The sequence below is a fragment of the Buteo buteo genome, chromosome 7 (genome assembly GCF_964188355.1).
Source record: "Buteo buteo chromosome 7, bButBut1.hap1.1, whole genome shotgun sequence".
Classification (NCBI taxonomy): Eukaryota; Metazoa; Chordata; class Aves; order Accipitriformes; family Accipitridae; genus Buteo; species Buteo buteo.
This window is the reverse complement of record NC_134177.1, coordinates 9,347,547-9,364,460: the sequence shown is the minus strand read 5'-3', so window position 1 is coordinate 9,364,460 and position 16,914 is coordinate 9,347,547. Positions and strand designations below refer to the sequence as shown.

At 37.2% G+C, this 16,914-nt stretch overlaps 1 protein-coding gene across 2 annotated transcripts in view; it reads left to right on the top strand.

The window, feature by feature from the left end:
- Positions 1–16,914, top strand: part of PEX5L (peroxisomal biogenesis factor 5 like) — a 41,820-nt gene that overhangs the window by 18,027 nt on the left and 6,879 nt on the right. For both annotated transcript variants that reach the window (XM_075031449.1, XM_075031447.1), the window contains 5 exons: positions 172–298; positions 1,470–1,566; positions 8,339–8,434; positions 15,142–15,258; positions 16,196–16,339. In XM_075031449.1, coding sequence (XP_074887550.1) covers positions 172–298; positions 1,470–1,566; positions 8,339–8,434; positions 15,142–15,258; positions 16,196–16,339 — 581 coding nt within the window. The remainder of the gene's footprint in view (positions 1–171; positions 299–1,469; positions 1,567–8,338; positions 8,435–15,141; positions 15,259–16,195; positions 16,340–16,914) is intronic.

The window sequence follows — 16,914 nt, the reverse complement described above, 5'->3', positions numbered from 1 at the left end:
TTTCACAGAGTATTAGCTAGAAAGGTGCACAACATTTCTGTATATTGGACCTTAACTAAAATACAGTCTTTGGTGGCAACATTTTCTCTATAACCTACATTTAATGGAGCATGTAAACTTTTCTGCAGTAGTTTCTTTAAAAGATTCCTATTTTCTTTTCTTATTTTTCAGTTGATATTCAGACACAGCTAGAGAAATGGGATGATGTCAATTTTCATGGAGACAGGAGTAGCAAGGTCCACCCTTCTGCAGAGCGATCATCATCATCATCCAGAGCTCCTTCAAAAGAGCTTTTATGGTACAACTCTTTGCTTTCCTTACAAAAATATTTCCAGTCCAGCTTCCTTAATTCACAGAAATGCTCGCTTGATGACAAGTCATGTTATTAAATCTGTTATGATTACATTATATGTGTTCAAGCAGACATTTTGGACAATGTGTTATAAGCAAGTACACTATAAAATGACATTTTGCCAGCAATTTTTAATGTTGTGAAAAGTAGCAGGTGCAATTACTAAATAAATGGTGGTGAGAATTCTACAGAGGCACGCAGTGATCCAAAACCAACTACAAAGATGTGAGTAAAATGAGTAAAAAAGGATACTTGGCAGTGATTTGACAGTCCCTGGATATCCAGTGTATTTTGGTTTTGCTACCAAGAGGGCAGAATTTCTGTGTATAACTGGAAAAGGCAAGATAAAATATCCAAGCCAAGTACTACCTCTTTCACGCAGTTCAACTAAAATTGCAGGGGATGTAAATGGGGGAAGAATTGGACTTTGCTATTGGGAACAGTTCATATAGATTAATTCTGCTGCCTTCCTGATATGTAAGCAACACTCATTCACTACATTATGCATGACCATAATTAGCATTTTCATACACTAGAAGCAGTTTTCTGACCAAATGGTGCTTATCCTGTATCTTAACCTGCCCTTTATCTGGGTGTTTCATTAACTTAGAGCTTTACACAAGTTTTGCTCAGTTAATTTGATTTTGGTCTACAGGGTTTCATTTTCTAGGAAGAAAGAATATTAGGATACTGTAGCACAAAAATGCACATATGCCAAGGTGAAGTACTGCGATGTGGTGGTTGATTCTTAGACACTGACTGCAGGTACAGTCTTGTGTCATTGCCTAACCTCATTTTGCCTAGCTATGAAACAGAAGCGTAGTGGTAGAGGCAAAGTCTTTATTCCATTATACTACTTTCGTGCCAATATATACACAGGGCTCTACTGGTGAATCAGACCTGACTCTGTTCTGTTGTATTAACTATTGTCTGCATGTGATTGAAAAGCGTAAGAGTGCAAACACAGAGAAGGGTCCAGGCACTTTTGATAACTGCAAGTTAAACAATTCAGTTAAAAGAAATAACCTAATTAATCAGTATATGCTTATGAACCTGAAAGACATAAGGCAGTGTATCTTAGTGTGCAGTGATGAGTATGTAAATGCATTCTTTCCAGGTCTACAGAAAACAGATCACAGTCTGAGCTGACTAACGTCAAGAGTGCCTTGGACTCTGATTCAACGTCAGAATTAGAACTTGCACCTGCAACACAGGTAAGATGATTTGGTAGATTTATTAACAATAAAAAGGCAAGTAGGAATTGTCCTACTGGCTAACCGTTCACATTCTGGAAGAACTATTTAAGGGGTATTTTCAGGATCAACAGTTAAAAGATTCATAAACTGGTTCTTCACACAGCTTCCAAATTAACATGTTATGAAAGTGACTTACCTAGATCAGCATCTCAAACACTCAGAGTTTAATAGTAAAATGAATTGTGACCTTCCTGTACAGAGAGAAAGACTTCAAACTACAATTTACAGCATCCCTTCCTCCGGTTCTGAAATGCAAGCTTCTAATGGTTCTCTCTCCCTGCAATATATCTATTCTCAAGGCCTCTTGGTCAACCAGGAATACCCAAAATTGGGAAATGGCTAAGGAATACAGGAAGGAATCATTAGACCAACATTCCTTAGCCGTTTATCTCCACAGGTGAGAGAGCAGTGTGGTGAAAGGACTTTTTCCTGCTGGAGAAGGAACTCTAATACAGAGGGCTCTGGGCTGAAGGTTTGTAGATTTGCCCAATTCCACTGTCATATCGTATATTGGACAGGACCTTGTGGAAATGATTAGAGTTGTGTAGTTTTAGAGATGTATGTATGCATATATATGTAGAAACATACATTTATATATGCATTCACATAGATCAGGTTGCTTATATAACTTCTTTCCTGTTTCTTATTTTTTAACTGACAGGTTTCAAGTTCAGCCAATGCCACTGGCAGGGGGAAGAGAGAGTTGTTTGGTGGATTAACTTTTAGTTGAAAATAATTTTCTCCTCTTCCACAGCTATTTTTAGGTCTGGTCTTTAAAAGCTTTCTGTTAGATGGAATATCTGGAAATTAATAGAAAATAATAGCCTCATTTGAAAATGGAAAAATGAGACACTAAAATGCCAAATGTCTTTCCTGAGACTATACATCGTTTTTTTCAGAAAATAGAAATAGAACCCAGTTATCAGGATCCATTCCTGTGTTTTGGTTAGGAAAAAAAGTCTCCTTTAGTTCCCTGCCATCTCTACATTACAAACAGATTTTTTTTTTCCCTTTAGAAAGCCTACAACTAGTTGTAATGCATGATATCTTTCCCTTCTGCACAATAGATTTATACATCTTTGTAATGGAAAAGATCTATTGCATAATATCATCCACTTGATGTGGACAGTGTGTTTTCACATGCTTTGTCCAGCTTGTCTTTAAGTACCTCTAACCCCTTTGTAGGAGGCTGTTCCTCAGCCTAATAGATCTACATGTCAGGAAGTTTGTGCTCAACCGAGATGTGTGGAAATCAAGTAGACAGTCACAGAATTTAAGTGCTGTGGCTTTCTATAAAAGCAGTTACAAATTTAGAATATAACATCTCTACTTTATATGGTCTATTTCCTGTTTATCTTCCACTAGAATAACTGCAGAAGCAAAAAATCCAGATTTTTAATTCAGTATAAGTTGAGGCTCCATACTATTTTGTAAAATGACTGGTATTTCAAAACAAAATAATGTGAAGTTGAATCAGCCTACTTGAAAAAGAAGCAGAGTATAATATCCTCATCTGTTGTTCTGGTATATTTCATGTTTTCTTTTGTTTTATCATAAGCTGCTTTTTTTCAAACGTGATCCATTCAAGTCATGAAATGTTGTTAACTGGTAATTAGTAGTGCAGAGAACTGACCTGAAGTGAGATTGCGTTCTTACTCTAGGTAGTTTACTTAGAAATTTAGTGTTTTCATTCACTGCCTGCTTCATCCTGCTTATACTTCGACTGTCAAAGTTGTCATTTCCCAACAAACAGGCTCATCTATCTTGATTGAGTTCTTAATCTGTTTGTAAAAGAAATCACGTTAGAGCTTTTATCAAAGCATATGTTTTCCATACTTTGTCCTCTATAGATCTTGTCTATCTCATTTAAGGGTAACCTTTGCATATGCAACAGATTCTGCCATACCCTAAAGATTTCATCTTGTTAAACTTGCTGCAGTTTTTCATCAGCAGTTTCTCAGACAATCACCTTCATCACTCATCTTTGACATGTTAGATTTAGTTCCTCAAAGTGAAATACTAAGTAACTAGGTCATATTTTCATTTTCATCATTACACAATCTTCTTAAGAAAATCCTGTGTTTACCAGCACTTATGCCAATACAAAATCCCAAAGGTAAGCTTTGAATTAATAAGGAAGAAATGTGTTTGAAGGCTGGAACAGGCAATAGCATGGTGGCTGTCTTTGGAAATGGCTGTCTTGCTTCTCAGTATTCTACTCACATCATACGTTACGTATTATTAACTCTTAAACTGCATTGGCCCAAAGTATATTTGTTCTTTCTTTTATCTGCCATTCGGGAAAGTTCCTTGTTATGCTTTTATTAGTACTGAGATATCCTACAGTGTTTGGGTGTTTTTTGAAGTGGTTTTTTTTTTCTCTTATAATTACAGACTGCAGAGGGAGATATGTTCAATTGTATATGCATAAAGTCTGCTCATGTTTTAACTTTCTAAATGCCTCCCTGAGCATTTCAGATATTTTATTGCTCACCCAGAATGCATGCACAAAAACCTGGACATGCTAAAAAACTGTACCTAATTCTAATATGTCAGCACTCTTAGACAAAGATATAGTGCAAAGCCAGTAAACCTTAGAAATCTGCAGTTTGGGTCAACAATATTTAGAATGCAAAATTTATTTCCCACTTCTCCCAAATAGCTACAGTAAGACTAATGGCCGTAGCTCTCCTCAGGTGTAGGTTACTCTAATGAAATGAAGATTTACAAGGAACAGATTAAGCTCATTATTTGAAGACCGGCTCAAAAGTTAAGACTGTTATTTAAGCCTCTCACTAACAGTTAAGGTCCAACAGCACATAAGCAGACTACAAGTGCAGGAAAGTGTGTGCAAATGCATTGGAATGGAGGATTTTGTCCCTGAAGACAGCAGCCAGTGGTCAGCTACAGCACCTCCATTGTAGAGTGGTGAGCATATCAAACCACAGTGTATGCAAAGTGTCCATGCCTCAGACATACCCTTTCCACCCTGACCCATATCCCACCTTGGGATCCCCTTAAGGGAAGCAGCTTGTCCTGGTTTCAGCTGGGATAGAGTTAATTTTCTTTCCAGTAGCTGGTATAGTGCTGTCTTGGGTTCAGTATGAGGAGAATGTTGATAACACACTGATGTTTTCAGTTATTGCTAAGTAATGTTTAGACTAAGTCAAGGATTTTTCAGCTTCTCATGCCCAGCCAGCAAGAAGGCTGGAGGGGCACAAGAAGCTGGGATGGGACACAGGCAGGGCAGCTGACCCAAACTGGTCAAAGGAATATTCCATACCATGTGACATCATGCCCAGCATATAAACTGGGGAGAGTTGGCTGGGGGGTGACAGATGACTGCTTGGGAACTAACTGGGCATCGGTCAGCAAGTGGTGAGGAATTGCATTGTGCATCACTTGTTTTGTATATTCCAATTCTTTTATCATCATTATTATTATTATTATTATTATTGTATTCTTCTTGTTATTATTATTTTCTTCCCTTCTGTCCTATTAAACTGTCTTTATCTCAACCTACAAGTTTTACTTTTTTCCGGATTCTCTTTCCCATCCCACTGGGTGGAAGGCAGTGAGCAGGTGGCTGCATGGTGTGTAGTTGCTGAGTGGGGTTAAACCACGACACAGCTGCAGAGTCCCACCCCATCACTAGCTGGAGATGTTAAGTTCTCCAGTGCTGGCACTCCATTCTCAGCCCCCCTCTCTTCCTGCACTAGTGAAAGGCAGCATGTTTGTTATATGTGGGGTCTTTCATTTCTGGGTATCAAACTCAGAATATGAGTCTGCATTGTCTATATGCAAATGCAGCTTATGTGGGTTTTGTTAATTACTTCTTTTTTTCCCCTTTGGCTGTGCATTTAATGGAGGAAAAAGTATATTTCTGGGGGGATTATGCAGGGACAATACGTATACTCTGACGTGTGGCAGAGGACAGGACTTCTGTGCTTCTTGTCCTCTTCCTTCTTGCCTCTCTACTACCCCCAGAAGCTCACTCTTCCCTTCTGCAGTACTACTCAGTCTGAACATCATGATTTACAGTATTGTCCTTGACCTAAGGAAACTGCAGTCACTGGAAACAAAAGATTAAAAAGTGGAAGTAATCAAACATTTTGCAAGAGCCAACTCGTAAATAATGAAAAGGCTAGGACATAATTAATGTCTATCAACAGAGTTTTGTGTCAGGAAAACCAAATTTAATTCTTTGATCACATTACAAGTCAGGTTGATAAATGTTGCTGTCTGATATTCTGCAGGATGTTTGAATTAACATAACATATTCTGATTTTAAAATTAGCAGCATACAATATGAATAAAGCAGCTATTAAACAGATTAAAACTGGCTAACCTAAGATCTCAAGAACAGTACTTATTTGCTAGGAATTGTAATCACATGGGTGTTCTTCTGTGATTCCAAAGAGAAACGATGATTGTCAATATCAATGATCTGAAAATAAATATGCAAGCCATTCCTGACAAAATTTGCATATGATACAACAGTGGAATTAAAATAATGTAAATAAGGGAGTCATAAAAATGAGCTGGTGACCAAGACATCTGTATAAATACATATTCCAATACAGTCACTTGAAAAATCATACATTTCAGAACAAGAATGCATGCTCTACTTACAACACTGTGCTGGAAGGCAATCTGAAAAGAATCTATGGCTCAGAGTGTACAAGGATGTCAACATGAGTGCTCCCTGTGCAGTACTGTGGCAGGAAGAGCATGTAGAGGCAGGCATAATTAGCAGGAGATAGGAGACCACCTGATTTCTGTACAGAGAAAAGGCAAGACAGGTACTGGAATATAAGATTCACCTTGGTTGTCTGTACAGCTATAAAAAAATAAAGCTATAAAAAAATAAAGAGGGAGAGTAAAAGAGACACAAAAAAGGTTGAAATCCAAATGCCTCATAATGAGATAATTTAAGATCTCAATCTCTTTATATGATTTAAAAGACAATTAAAACCTGTTTAAAGTCATCAGTATCTTTCCACAGAGAAAATAAGGTGTACTAAAAAGTGCTTTAAACTACTGGAAAAAGAAGAATAAGAAGGGATAGTTGGAAACTGAAATTAACAAGAGAAACAAGGAGGACAATTAAATAAATTTGCAAACAATGTGATAAGATTAAGGTCTCCTGATAACTTTAAATTAAATCCAAGCACCTTCCTCAAAGACATATATTCCAGACAACCTCAATTTCTTCTCTGTGGAACATCAGTTTCATCCTGCAGATGTTGAGTGACAAATACCATCATGTGATATATAGACAAAAGGATGACTCGAACCAGTTACCTCTTCTGCCCTAGATTCTATTAATCAATAAAACAACCATTTTGTGTATAGGATTGGGGCTTGGTATGTTTTCAATGACAATCTGAAATCTTTTCCTGGCCTCCCTCACCAAAGAAAAACAGTATTTTCCAAACAACGTGGACCAGAGGTAGTAGATGTGAAAGCAGAAACAGTAGATCCTCAGTGTAGACCTTCCCTCACACTCTGTGCTTCCTGTCACTTGCAGCAAAGTCCAGAAACCAACAGAGAACACACACAGCACCCCTCGCCACCACGTGCTTCTCACAGAAATTTTGCTGTATCATTCTTTTCTAACCATAGATCATCAACCTAACATACATTTCACTCATCAATCTCTATCTGAGAGACCAAAGACTCAGGAACAAACCAGAAACCTTAGGGCTAGATTGACAAACGAATGTCATTGTTCTAGGCAAAACAACATGTGTGTACACACACAGACATACGTGTTTGACCAAGCATTGCATATTACTTATATGAAACTCAGGAATGTATTGGATGTTTTCATCCCAGCAGTGCACATTCCAACACTTGCAGATACAGTCCAATGAGTCTAAAGTGAGCAAAATTAGTCTTTTAGCAATGTGGCTCATTGAAATTGAGTATTACAAGTACAGTCATCAGAAATATAATCACGTAAATTAATGCAATTGGGACCGTGGTCAGGCAAATGGCTAATGAGTTTAACCTCTGACAAACATGGGAAGGGATTAGCAGTCAGAGCTCTGTTTAGCAAGATTAGGCCACTTTGTGCTTTTCTATGCCACCATTGAACACTGTTTGGTTTTTGTACTGTGCCTTTTATGCAAAAAAAGAAAAAAAATGTTTTTAATAAAAGAACAGGGAGAAACTTGTTATGTACTTCCACTGGGATCAACTGATAGAACTGACAGTAAGGCACAGAAGAGAGAGCTGCTGATTGTAAAAAGGATTTGTCCTTCCAGTGAAATCCATAGCAGACTTGGCTCTCCAATGTGATCCCAAAGCAGAACCTGAAAGAAAAATACAAAATGTACAGGGAAAATGAGATGTTTTCTTCCTGGAGCATAGCGAGAGGAATGCATTGTCACAGTCATAATGCAGGAGAAGGAACAATTAAGGTAGAAGTCTTGTACGAAATAGTCAGCTCTTCCCTTTGTAGCCCAACTCTTGCATTGTCTTTTCTTCGATGTCTCTTTATCTTTCACACATCTTGAGTGAAAAGTCTAGAAAAGATAAATTACTCTGCTTCCCATGAGGAATGGTCTCTGCTACAGTGTAAGAGAATTCAGAGGAATTCATGCAGGGACACAACGAGTTTTGCCCAAGAAAAAGGCCATTTGGGGCTCTAGGCAATTAAGGAAATAACTCAGAAATGTGGCAGAGAGTATATCATCCCTTTCTGATTTATTCTTTTTTTTTTTAGGCACGATCAACTAAGGAGCAGCGTTGGGGAGGGCCTCTTCTCTCCAGAAATCACTCCTTGGAGGAGGAATTTGAAAGAGCAAAGGCAGCTGTCGAGGTATTACTTCATTTACTGTTTTCATTTTCAGCTAATGTTCTACAGGTTTCTTATTCATCTTGCAGCACAAGTATAGCAGAAAGTTGGAACTGGATTATTTAAAGCAAAGTAAAGATACATTTCCTGGAGTTACTCATTTAAAATAGCAGTTTCTCCCTTAAAAAAAAAAAAAAAAAACCTTAGCTATAAATGAAGATTAGACAGAACCAAGTTTTCAAGCTCAATTTTTATTGCTATAGCAAGCAGGTCAAGAAAAATTCCTCATAAATGTAAGTACTTCCAAACTTAAAGTATAAGAATGAAACACATTTTTCCCCAGCAACTGAATGTGTGCAATCAGTTATTTAAGCTCAGACACAAACCAATTCTCCACAGTGAAACTGGAATTCGGAATCATTGTTAAACAGAATGATTACCTGCTGTAATGGATAACTGCACGTATACCAGTAACTATGCACCAATACATTTTTATAATTAGTGGCAGAATGTTAAACACCAGAGTACTCTCATTTCCTTACAAATCATTTTAGTTTGAAAAGGTGCATACACTTGGATAGTTCTCCTATTGCACTTATGTTTTTTTCACTAACTACTACTTTTCCAACATGAAAAATGCCTCGAGTGTTGTCCTATACCACTAGTCCCAATTGAAATCCTGATCCTGTCCAGAGACAAGGTGGCATACAGGGTTTTTTAACAGAATCCAATAAAAAATTAGATATAAGCAATGATCTTGAGCATCATATCTTCTCAGGGGTTCAGTTGGTAACCCTTCAAAATCCCATCACCACAAAGAGCCAAGACAGCTGCATCCCACCGAGGGCAAGAGTTCAGGCTGAATTATGTAACAGCCACTGAAATGAGTTTTTAGAGTGGAAAGGATGAAGCTATGAAACCGATTCCTCAAAACTGATTATTTTTGGCATGAACTGCAGTCTCATTAGTCTCCAAACATCTAGTACACTTCAGGGATATTTGGGTTTAGATTTAAATTTTACTGTCTGTATTTTAAGATTCCTCTAACTCAAGTTTTAGACCATTGTAATTCCAGTGTTAGCAGTTGAACTATTCTAGATTAATATTGGTTGATTACAAACAAAACTAGGCCTAAATCATATGCTGGCTTCTAGCTAGAAACAGAATTTAAGAAATTAATTTGATTTGTAAGGTTTTTTTCATGATATACTTAGGTAAGACTGCATGGTTTCTTCTCTCTTATTGTACACAAAAAAATTCTTGTCTCAGCATACAAGGCTAAAATGGACACAATCAGTAAATTAGCTGTTTTATAAACTATACACTGAATGCATTTTTCTTGTATTTTCTGAGAGCATTTGTTTTCCCGATCAAATAGATTCTTTATAAACAACTGCTGGTGACGCACAGTAGGCTTTTTGATGTCACATATCATACACATTTGCTCCAGGCAGGGAAGGAGAGACTTGCTTTCAGATTGCCACTGCTTAAAATGCTCTAGATGTTCCTAATTGCACTGCAGACTGATCCTTAAAGTGGGACATGTTCTGGTGTAATCTGTGATTGCGACACAGGGAATCTGATGATGAACATCTCTGCCTTACAGTTAGCGGTTAAGCAAATGACGTCAGTACTCTTGCAATTGCCAGACACCATGTGTGATGGGGAGTTCCCAGACATTCAGCAGAAAGAAAAATGAGTTGAGGCCAACAACAGATTACAAGACATTACTGAATTACTTTACAGAGTAAAGTAAGGAGGAGAATATATTGTAAAAAAAACCCTGCACATTAAAAGGTCATTCTGAGGCAACAAAGACAGGTTGTTAAAGGGTTTTAATGTAGTCTCAAAAACAGCTATTAAAAAGAGTCTAATTAAATGTTTCCCCAACTGTGTAGCTGGCAGTCTTAAGTTATTCTTTCTGCTTAAAATAGAACCTTGGACCAGGTAGTTAAAATGTAAAGGAAAGGATTCTTCAAGACCTTACAGAGCAGTTATTTCCATTTGCATATGAAAAGAATTGAATTTTCATCCTAGCTAAAATGAAGTGGTAAGAAAGCTAGAGTGATTGAAATAAATTGCAGCCCATCTCGGAAAGATTAGTGCTTTCTTAAGCGGAGAATAGATACAGTTCAAAAAATCATTTTTTAGGCTTTGGATGTTTCTGTAATATCCTTCAACTGGGAAAGCTCCAAGTGGTAAGATTAGCCAGAAAACTGATCAAGAAAAGGAAGCAAATCTCAGGTTCTTTGTGGCCTAGTTCGAAAGGAATTAATTAACAGTTCAGTAAATGAAGACACCAAACTTTATCCTCCACCCAGTATTCACTTTAGAGCTTTGGGAATGGTTTTAAGATGTCAAACTTTGAGATTAATGAAGATCTGCAAGGTAATTCTTTCTTAAGAAGGTTTAAAGATGTCTATGCCATTGGGGAATCTTTTAAGAATAAAGAGGTAAGTAAATTAGCTTTTTCATGAGAGAGGGTCCAGGTTCACTTGCAGTGATTGGGTGCTTGCAGACTTCGCTACCTTTTCTGTCATTCTGGAAATTGGACTTGATTTTTGACTCAGCCCTTTGCTATACATGTGAGGGAAGCGCAAATAGCCTAAAGTCTTCATGATTTCCAAGTGCCATACCAAGTATGTTTTAATGTAATCTTTCTAATAATCAGCTGTGTTTTACCAAAAATTGGTACTTTTGAATTTTTTAAGAATGCCAGCATGGGGATTCAGATCCATCCTGTACCTATATTCTGTTAAAATGATTGTTTCATCATCCACCATCTTCTTGTTAATGAGTTAGAGTAAATAAAAATGAAACCAAGAACACAAAAACTTCTAAGAAATGTCTCAGAGATGGAAAAAAGCAATTTTGGTATTCTCTTATTCCACATTTCTCTGATGTAGAGATTAAACTGCAGATGCCACGCTGTTTTGTGAGCTTACGCAAAAGAAATTTTGAGCTGTCCTTCTCAGCATCATTTTATTTACACCACCATGTCACATGAGCCATCTGCTGTATAATATACTGTTATGAAGCATAAGAACTCATTACAGCTAAATTATGTGACAATAGTAGGAAAAAGATGGGATTAATTTATTCAAGCCTAGGAGAACATAGTCCAGAACCATCAGCTTTGTGGTTCCCATGAATACTGGTTAGAATCCTTTCTGTACCTATGATATTCTTGTCTCACTGTTTCAACATCCCTTTAGGATGTGCCTAAGGCTGCCTAAACCACATTTTAAATTGGGATCTAGGAGCCTGAGTCATTCAGATGCATTTTATTTGGTACTCTCTCAAATCACAGTGGGAATCTTTGCCTTGATATACATTTTTTATCTCTAAACTTTACTCAAAAGGCATATTTCAAATTTTGTTTTGAGAATATATCAGCTAAGGAAATCTTACATAGTTAGCACATAAGTTTAACTTACTGTGTCCTTCACACTGAAGAGTATGTTGATGCAGTAATTCAAAGAAAACAACCACAGAACCTATCTTTGTTATGCATTGGTCAAGAAGGAACACTGCAAATTCATTTTTGGCAGTACAGGACAGGCAAAATTCTATTCTAAAAGCTATGAAAATAGGTAAGTTTAGAAATTAGCCAGCAATATTCAGAAAGTACACCCCCCGCCCCACCCCCTTTCACTGTATCATAGGAAGTAAAGAGCCTGAAAATATTTTGCCTCCTATTTGTTTAACTGCTTCAGCATATTTTTAAATACTAAGAGTAAAAATAGCCTCTTTGACAAAATGCAGAATATTCTGCTTGGAAGTAGTCAGATGGTACGAACATTTTTCCTGGTTGTCATTCCACTTAGCTGCTGCAGATGATCTGAAAACGTGCTAAATGTGTTCAACTGGTCTGAAAACTTTTGGTACATCCAAAGTAATTCGCCAGCATTAAGGTAGCAAACATATTTTGAGGTACTTAGCACCAGTTGCATAGCAAATAGAGTTAAAATTAGCTCTAGGAGTCTTGATCCAAAGCCAGATTTTCAGAAACACTCAATATTAATTTAACGCTCCTGCCACTGAAGTCAATGAAAAAATTGCTACTAACAACAGCTGAAATAGATTTAGGCCTTTAACAAAGACTGTGTAATATTTACAGTCCTCTTCCTCAAGGACAGTAAACTGCTCTGCTGCTGACATTGTTATTTGTCACAGCAGTATTATAGCATTTTATCAGGTGCCATTATTGTGCATGATCCAGTTGCTCAGTGCAGCTTTGCCATACCAGTTTCAGAAACCCCACATGCTGCATGTACTTAGAAAGCTGTAGCTGGGACTCAAGCCCGTTTGGCCCAAACAAGCAAATCTTTGCTTATAGTTGCAAAATAACAGTTGGGTCCTGGCCTGTGTCCAGGTAGCATACGGATGAGTTGAAAGAAGATATAGCAAAGCAGGTCTTCTCCCCATTGCCTTATTCCTCCACCTTTGACTCACTATAGATAGACATTAAGCACAGCTACTAGAATGCATAGTAATTCGTTAGGTTTTTAAGTGGAGTATGCACACAGTGAACTCCTGTGTGAATTATAAATATGTAATTAAGCAGCAGAATTTGAACTTAAGACCTAAACCCACTTATATGCTTGCTTACGATCTGCAGAAATGTGATTTGTTTCCAAACCATTAATTCCTAAGGGATTTTTGTGGGGAAAAATACAAGCAAAAATTCTAATATAAACATCATATATATATGTATCTCTATATAATTAGTTATATAAGTTAATCTGTTTAAAAAGGCATTGCTAATTAATTTTCAGTAGTTTTATTAATATTAATCTGTAGGAAAGGGAAATTGCCACTCCTTTACTTCATCCTGAATCTCAAAATTACTGCTAGTAAAAACATCGTAAAGTAATTTTTTCTTCAATGCAGTGCAGATTTGCACTGAATGCAAAATAGTTGATAGAGACATCTGTTGAACAGGATAGTTTAAGGGATTCAAGTGCCTCTGGTCATGGCTGATAAGAGTAAAAGAGGGAGTGATCTGATACATTATCCTAGCCTTTTCAATCCCTAAATGGACATTTCAGCACAATCTCACAACTATTTAAAAGACTGTATTTCCTTCAAATTTGGAATGAAAGCAAATTTTGAAACCTTGGAAGTTGTTGCGTAACAGAGTTGTCAAGTTCTGATGCTTCTATTACAAAGAGTGAAATCTCCTCTCCATGAGTGAATGATTCACATTCATTTCCTAGTTCACAGAGGAACGTAGCAGGTACCTTCACAGATCCAGTAATTGCATAAGTCAGACAATTCTGAGTCTCCTGGAAGAAAGGGCTGGATGTCAGGAGGCACATACTACAGTAAGAGCCAAAGGGAAATGCCTGTTAGATTTCTAGAGAGGGAATGCACCTTGCCATTTTTAAAGAGCCTTATGATTTACAGCAGCCACACCTAATGTTAGCCAGTGCAAGTCCTCCTAATCCTTCACACCTAGTCTCAAATGTTCTCATTGCTGACTCATTCTAGATATGGTCTGTGCTTTCCTTTTTCCAAGTACCTAAGGGGGGTCGTAGCAAGTCATGCAATCACAGAATAAGCTCTATTTTTGCAGATCATGCCTGGCTATGGAGCAGCAGCAAAGCAGTCAGTCTTGTAATGAAGATTCAGAGAAAACTATCTGGATCAGTTTATAGTATCTTCAATTAGTTTTGATTAGCACCTCACTCTCAAATAGTTCTGTCTAAACCTTAGTAGAATTATTTGTGCTGTTGTCTTTGACATAAATAAGCTAAGAAACTGTGCCCTCAGTAGTGCCAGTTCACTGAAGTTCTGGCCATGACCTTGTAGGAACTGGAGAACTTGCAAAGGCTTGTTCGTTGAGCATATATTCTGCTATGGAACTGCTTTTCGGGGCTTATGACTAATGTGTGGAGGCTGAAAAAATAGCACCTTAACTTGGATTCTCCCCTTTTTCTTTTTTTAATGCTATTTCTGTTTCTTGGCATCATTTTCTAGTAGCCACAGTGGTTCCCTCATTCCAGTCATTACACATCCTAAATCTCATTCTTGTTTCATCATTTCTGTTTCTCTTGTATATGCATTTTTGCCTCTTGTCTCTGAGCTGAATGTTAATCTTACTGTACAATTTTATAATCTCTTATAGATTCCTCTCACCAGCACAGTATGTGATGCAATATTTAGATTTCTCCACCATGTCAAAAAGCCCCATTTGTATTAATTCTCTTGTGCAAACACCCTCTGTCTAAGCTTTGCCATTACTCTTTTACATAGTTGAAAATGCTGCTGAACATACCAAAGTGGGATCCTTGTTCTCTTTTAAACTGTTTTATCTATTGTTATTCTTTAGCATGTATGCTTAGTCGATTTTTTCTTTCTTTCTTTTTTTTTTGGCCGGGGACTAGCAGCATTCACTTCCTTCAAATTTTATGTAACGATTTGCTGTTAGCATCCATAAGATGCAGTGTAAGCTGCTGCAAATCCTGCTTCAAATAGAACATACGTTGCCTCTGAGATAAAGAGTTTTCTGTTGACGAAATGCATTCCAATATGAGAGATGAAATTTAATTATATGGAATTCCAAATATAAGCTGTAGTATTTCAGTCAGTATGATTATTACTAGAATTAATACTGCTCAGCAAAATTGCCAGACGCAGAACACTCGTAGAAAGAAATTAAAAGCTTACCACTTTATTTTAATGTTTTGTTGTTCATTTTCTCCCCTTTTCCCCTCTTTTTATTCTAGTCAGACACAGAGTTTTGGGATAAAATGCAAGCAGAATGGGAAGAAATGGCTCGCAGAAACTGGATTTCAGAGAACCAGGAAGCACCAGGGCAAGTCACCATCTCAACCATTGAGAAGGTAACACAAAGTTTTTTAATACAATACATCCTTCCTGTGAAACTTTGAGATGAGCCTCAGCTATTCAAGGGAACCCAAGAAAACTCTTTGAGCATGGAAGCTAATTTTACCCCCAAAAGCTCATCCTCTTTAAGTCCCTGTAAGCAGGGTAGATTTAAAAGACCTTACCATAGTGAGAAGACATCTAGACTTGCACACTGCCTGAATTCAGCTGAAAGGATCACAAACTGCTGGATTATAGGCACTTTTGAAGATGGGCACTTAAGGAAGAGCACCAAATAAAAAAATCTGGGCTGGCACATTCAAACACTATTGAGGATAGAAATGATAGAGATTGTCTCTCTTCTTCATTCCCTCCATTGTATGTTTTAATTTGATTTATATTATGTAACTGGTATTAGCATACACCCTTTACACTGCAGTGGCAAGAAGAGAAAAAGGCAACATTCAAAGAAATACTAAAATAAACTCAGGTGCTTGCAATGCTGTTCTGTATCTTGAAGGTTAATTGAAGATTTCAGGGTATTAACTGAAGAGACATCAGGTTACAAGCACTGCAGGGAGTCAGCTGCTTGATGTGTGCTCTTTACCATCAAATTGGATGTACTGGGCTCATGCTAGGTTCAGTTCTGCTGTTATTGGAGGCAGCGTGAGTTGTTGCCATTATCTTTGATGGGAGCAGGAGAGCCCAACATGAGTACCAGTAAGTACAACTTCAGAGCCAAAGTAAAAAAAAAAAGAGAGCAGAAACATAAAGGTCCAATGATGCTGACTTTTTACACTTTTTCTCATTGAAATTTCATGGGGGTTCTCACAGCATTTTCACAGAACAAAGGATGTTTACCTCCAGTTGGAAAATAGTGAGTCATTTAATTCTATAGAGTTGCCATTCCTTGCTAGAGTGCTTCATGTTGGGTCCATTATCTCTCTTTTCCAGGGTTATTATTTCCATACTGAGAATCCCTTCAAAGACTGGCCTGGTGCTTTTGAGGAAGGACTGAAAAAAATGAAAGAAGGTGACCTGCCAGTTACAATCTTATACCTGGAGGCTGCTATTCTACAAGAACCCAATGATGCAGAGGTATTCACTCATGTGCCTTTTACTGATAAAGGAAAAGGGGACTCCCTTTAGCATGCAATGATGGAATGATCTTGGGGCCCAAACCTTGCTAGTCATGACAGACTGAAATAGATTGAATGCTAACAGTGGTTTTGGGATAGCGTATGCATTGAAATAGATAAAGGTGAACTCTTCATAAGAGGAGAATCTATTTTTGAAATTATAGTATTTCCAAGTTGTCATTTAAAAGCATTCAAAAGAGACAATATTTCAAACCTTTCCTTCTTTTCCTGATGTTTTCAAACTATCTTTTAAACACTGCTATTGAAAAGATGAACATTTTTGATTTAACAAGAATGTTGACAAATTTTTAAAAGTTATATCAATTTCCGAAATATTGATGTTTTCAATTAGTATATATTTAACGCCTGTTTTCTGTGAAACATGAAAAATATTTGCAGTGTAAGTATCTAGGTCTCTTTGAGTCTATTGCTACATTAAATTAAGCAGCAGTATTTCGAAAAGCAAAGAGAATCCCCAGACCCTCTAGAATCCTTTAAACCTATACAACTTAATAATTATTCTTCACCATTTTC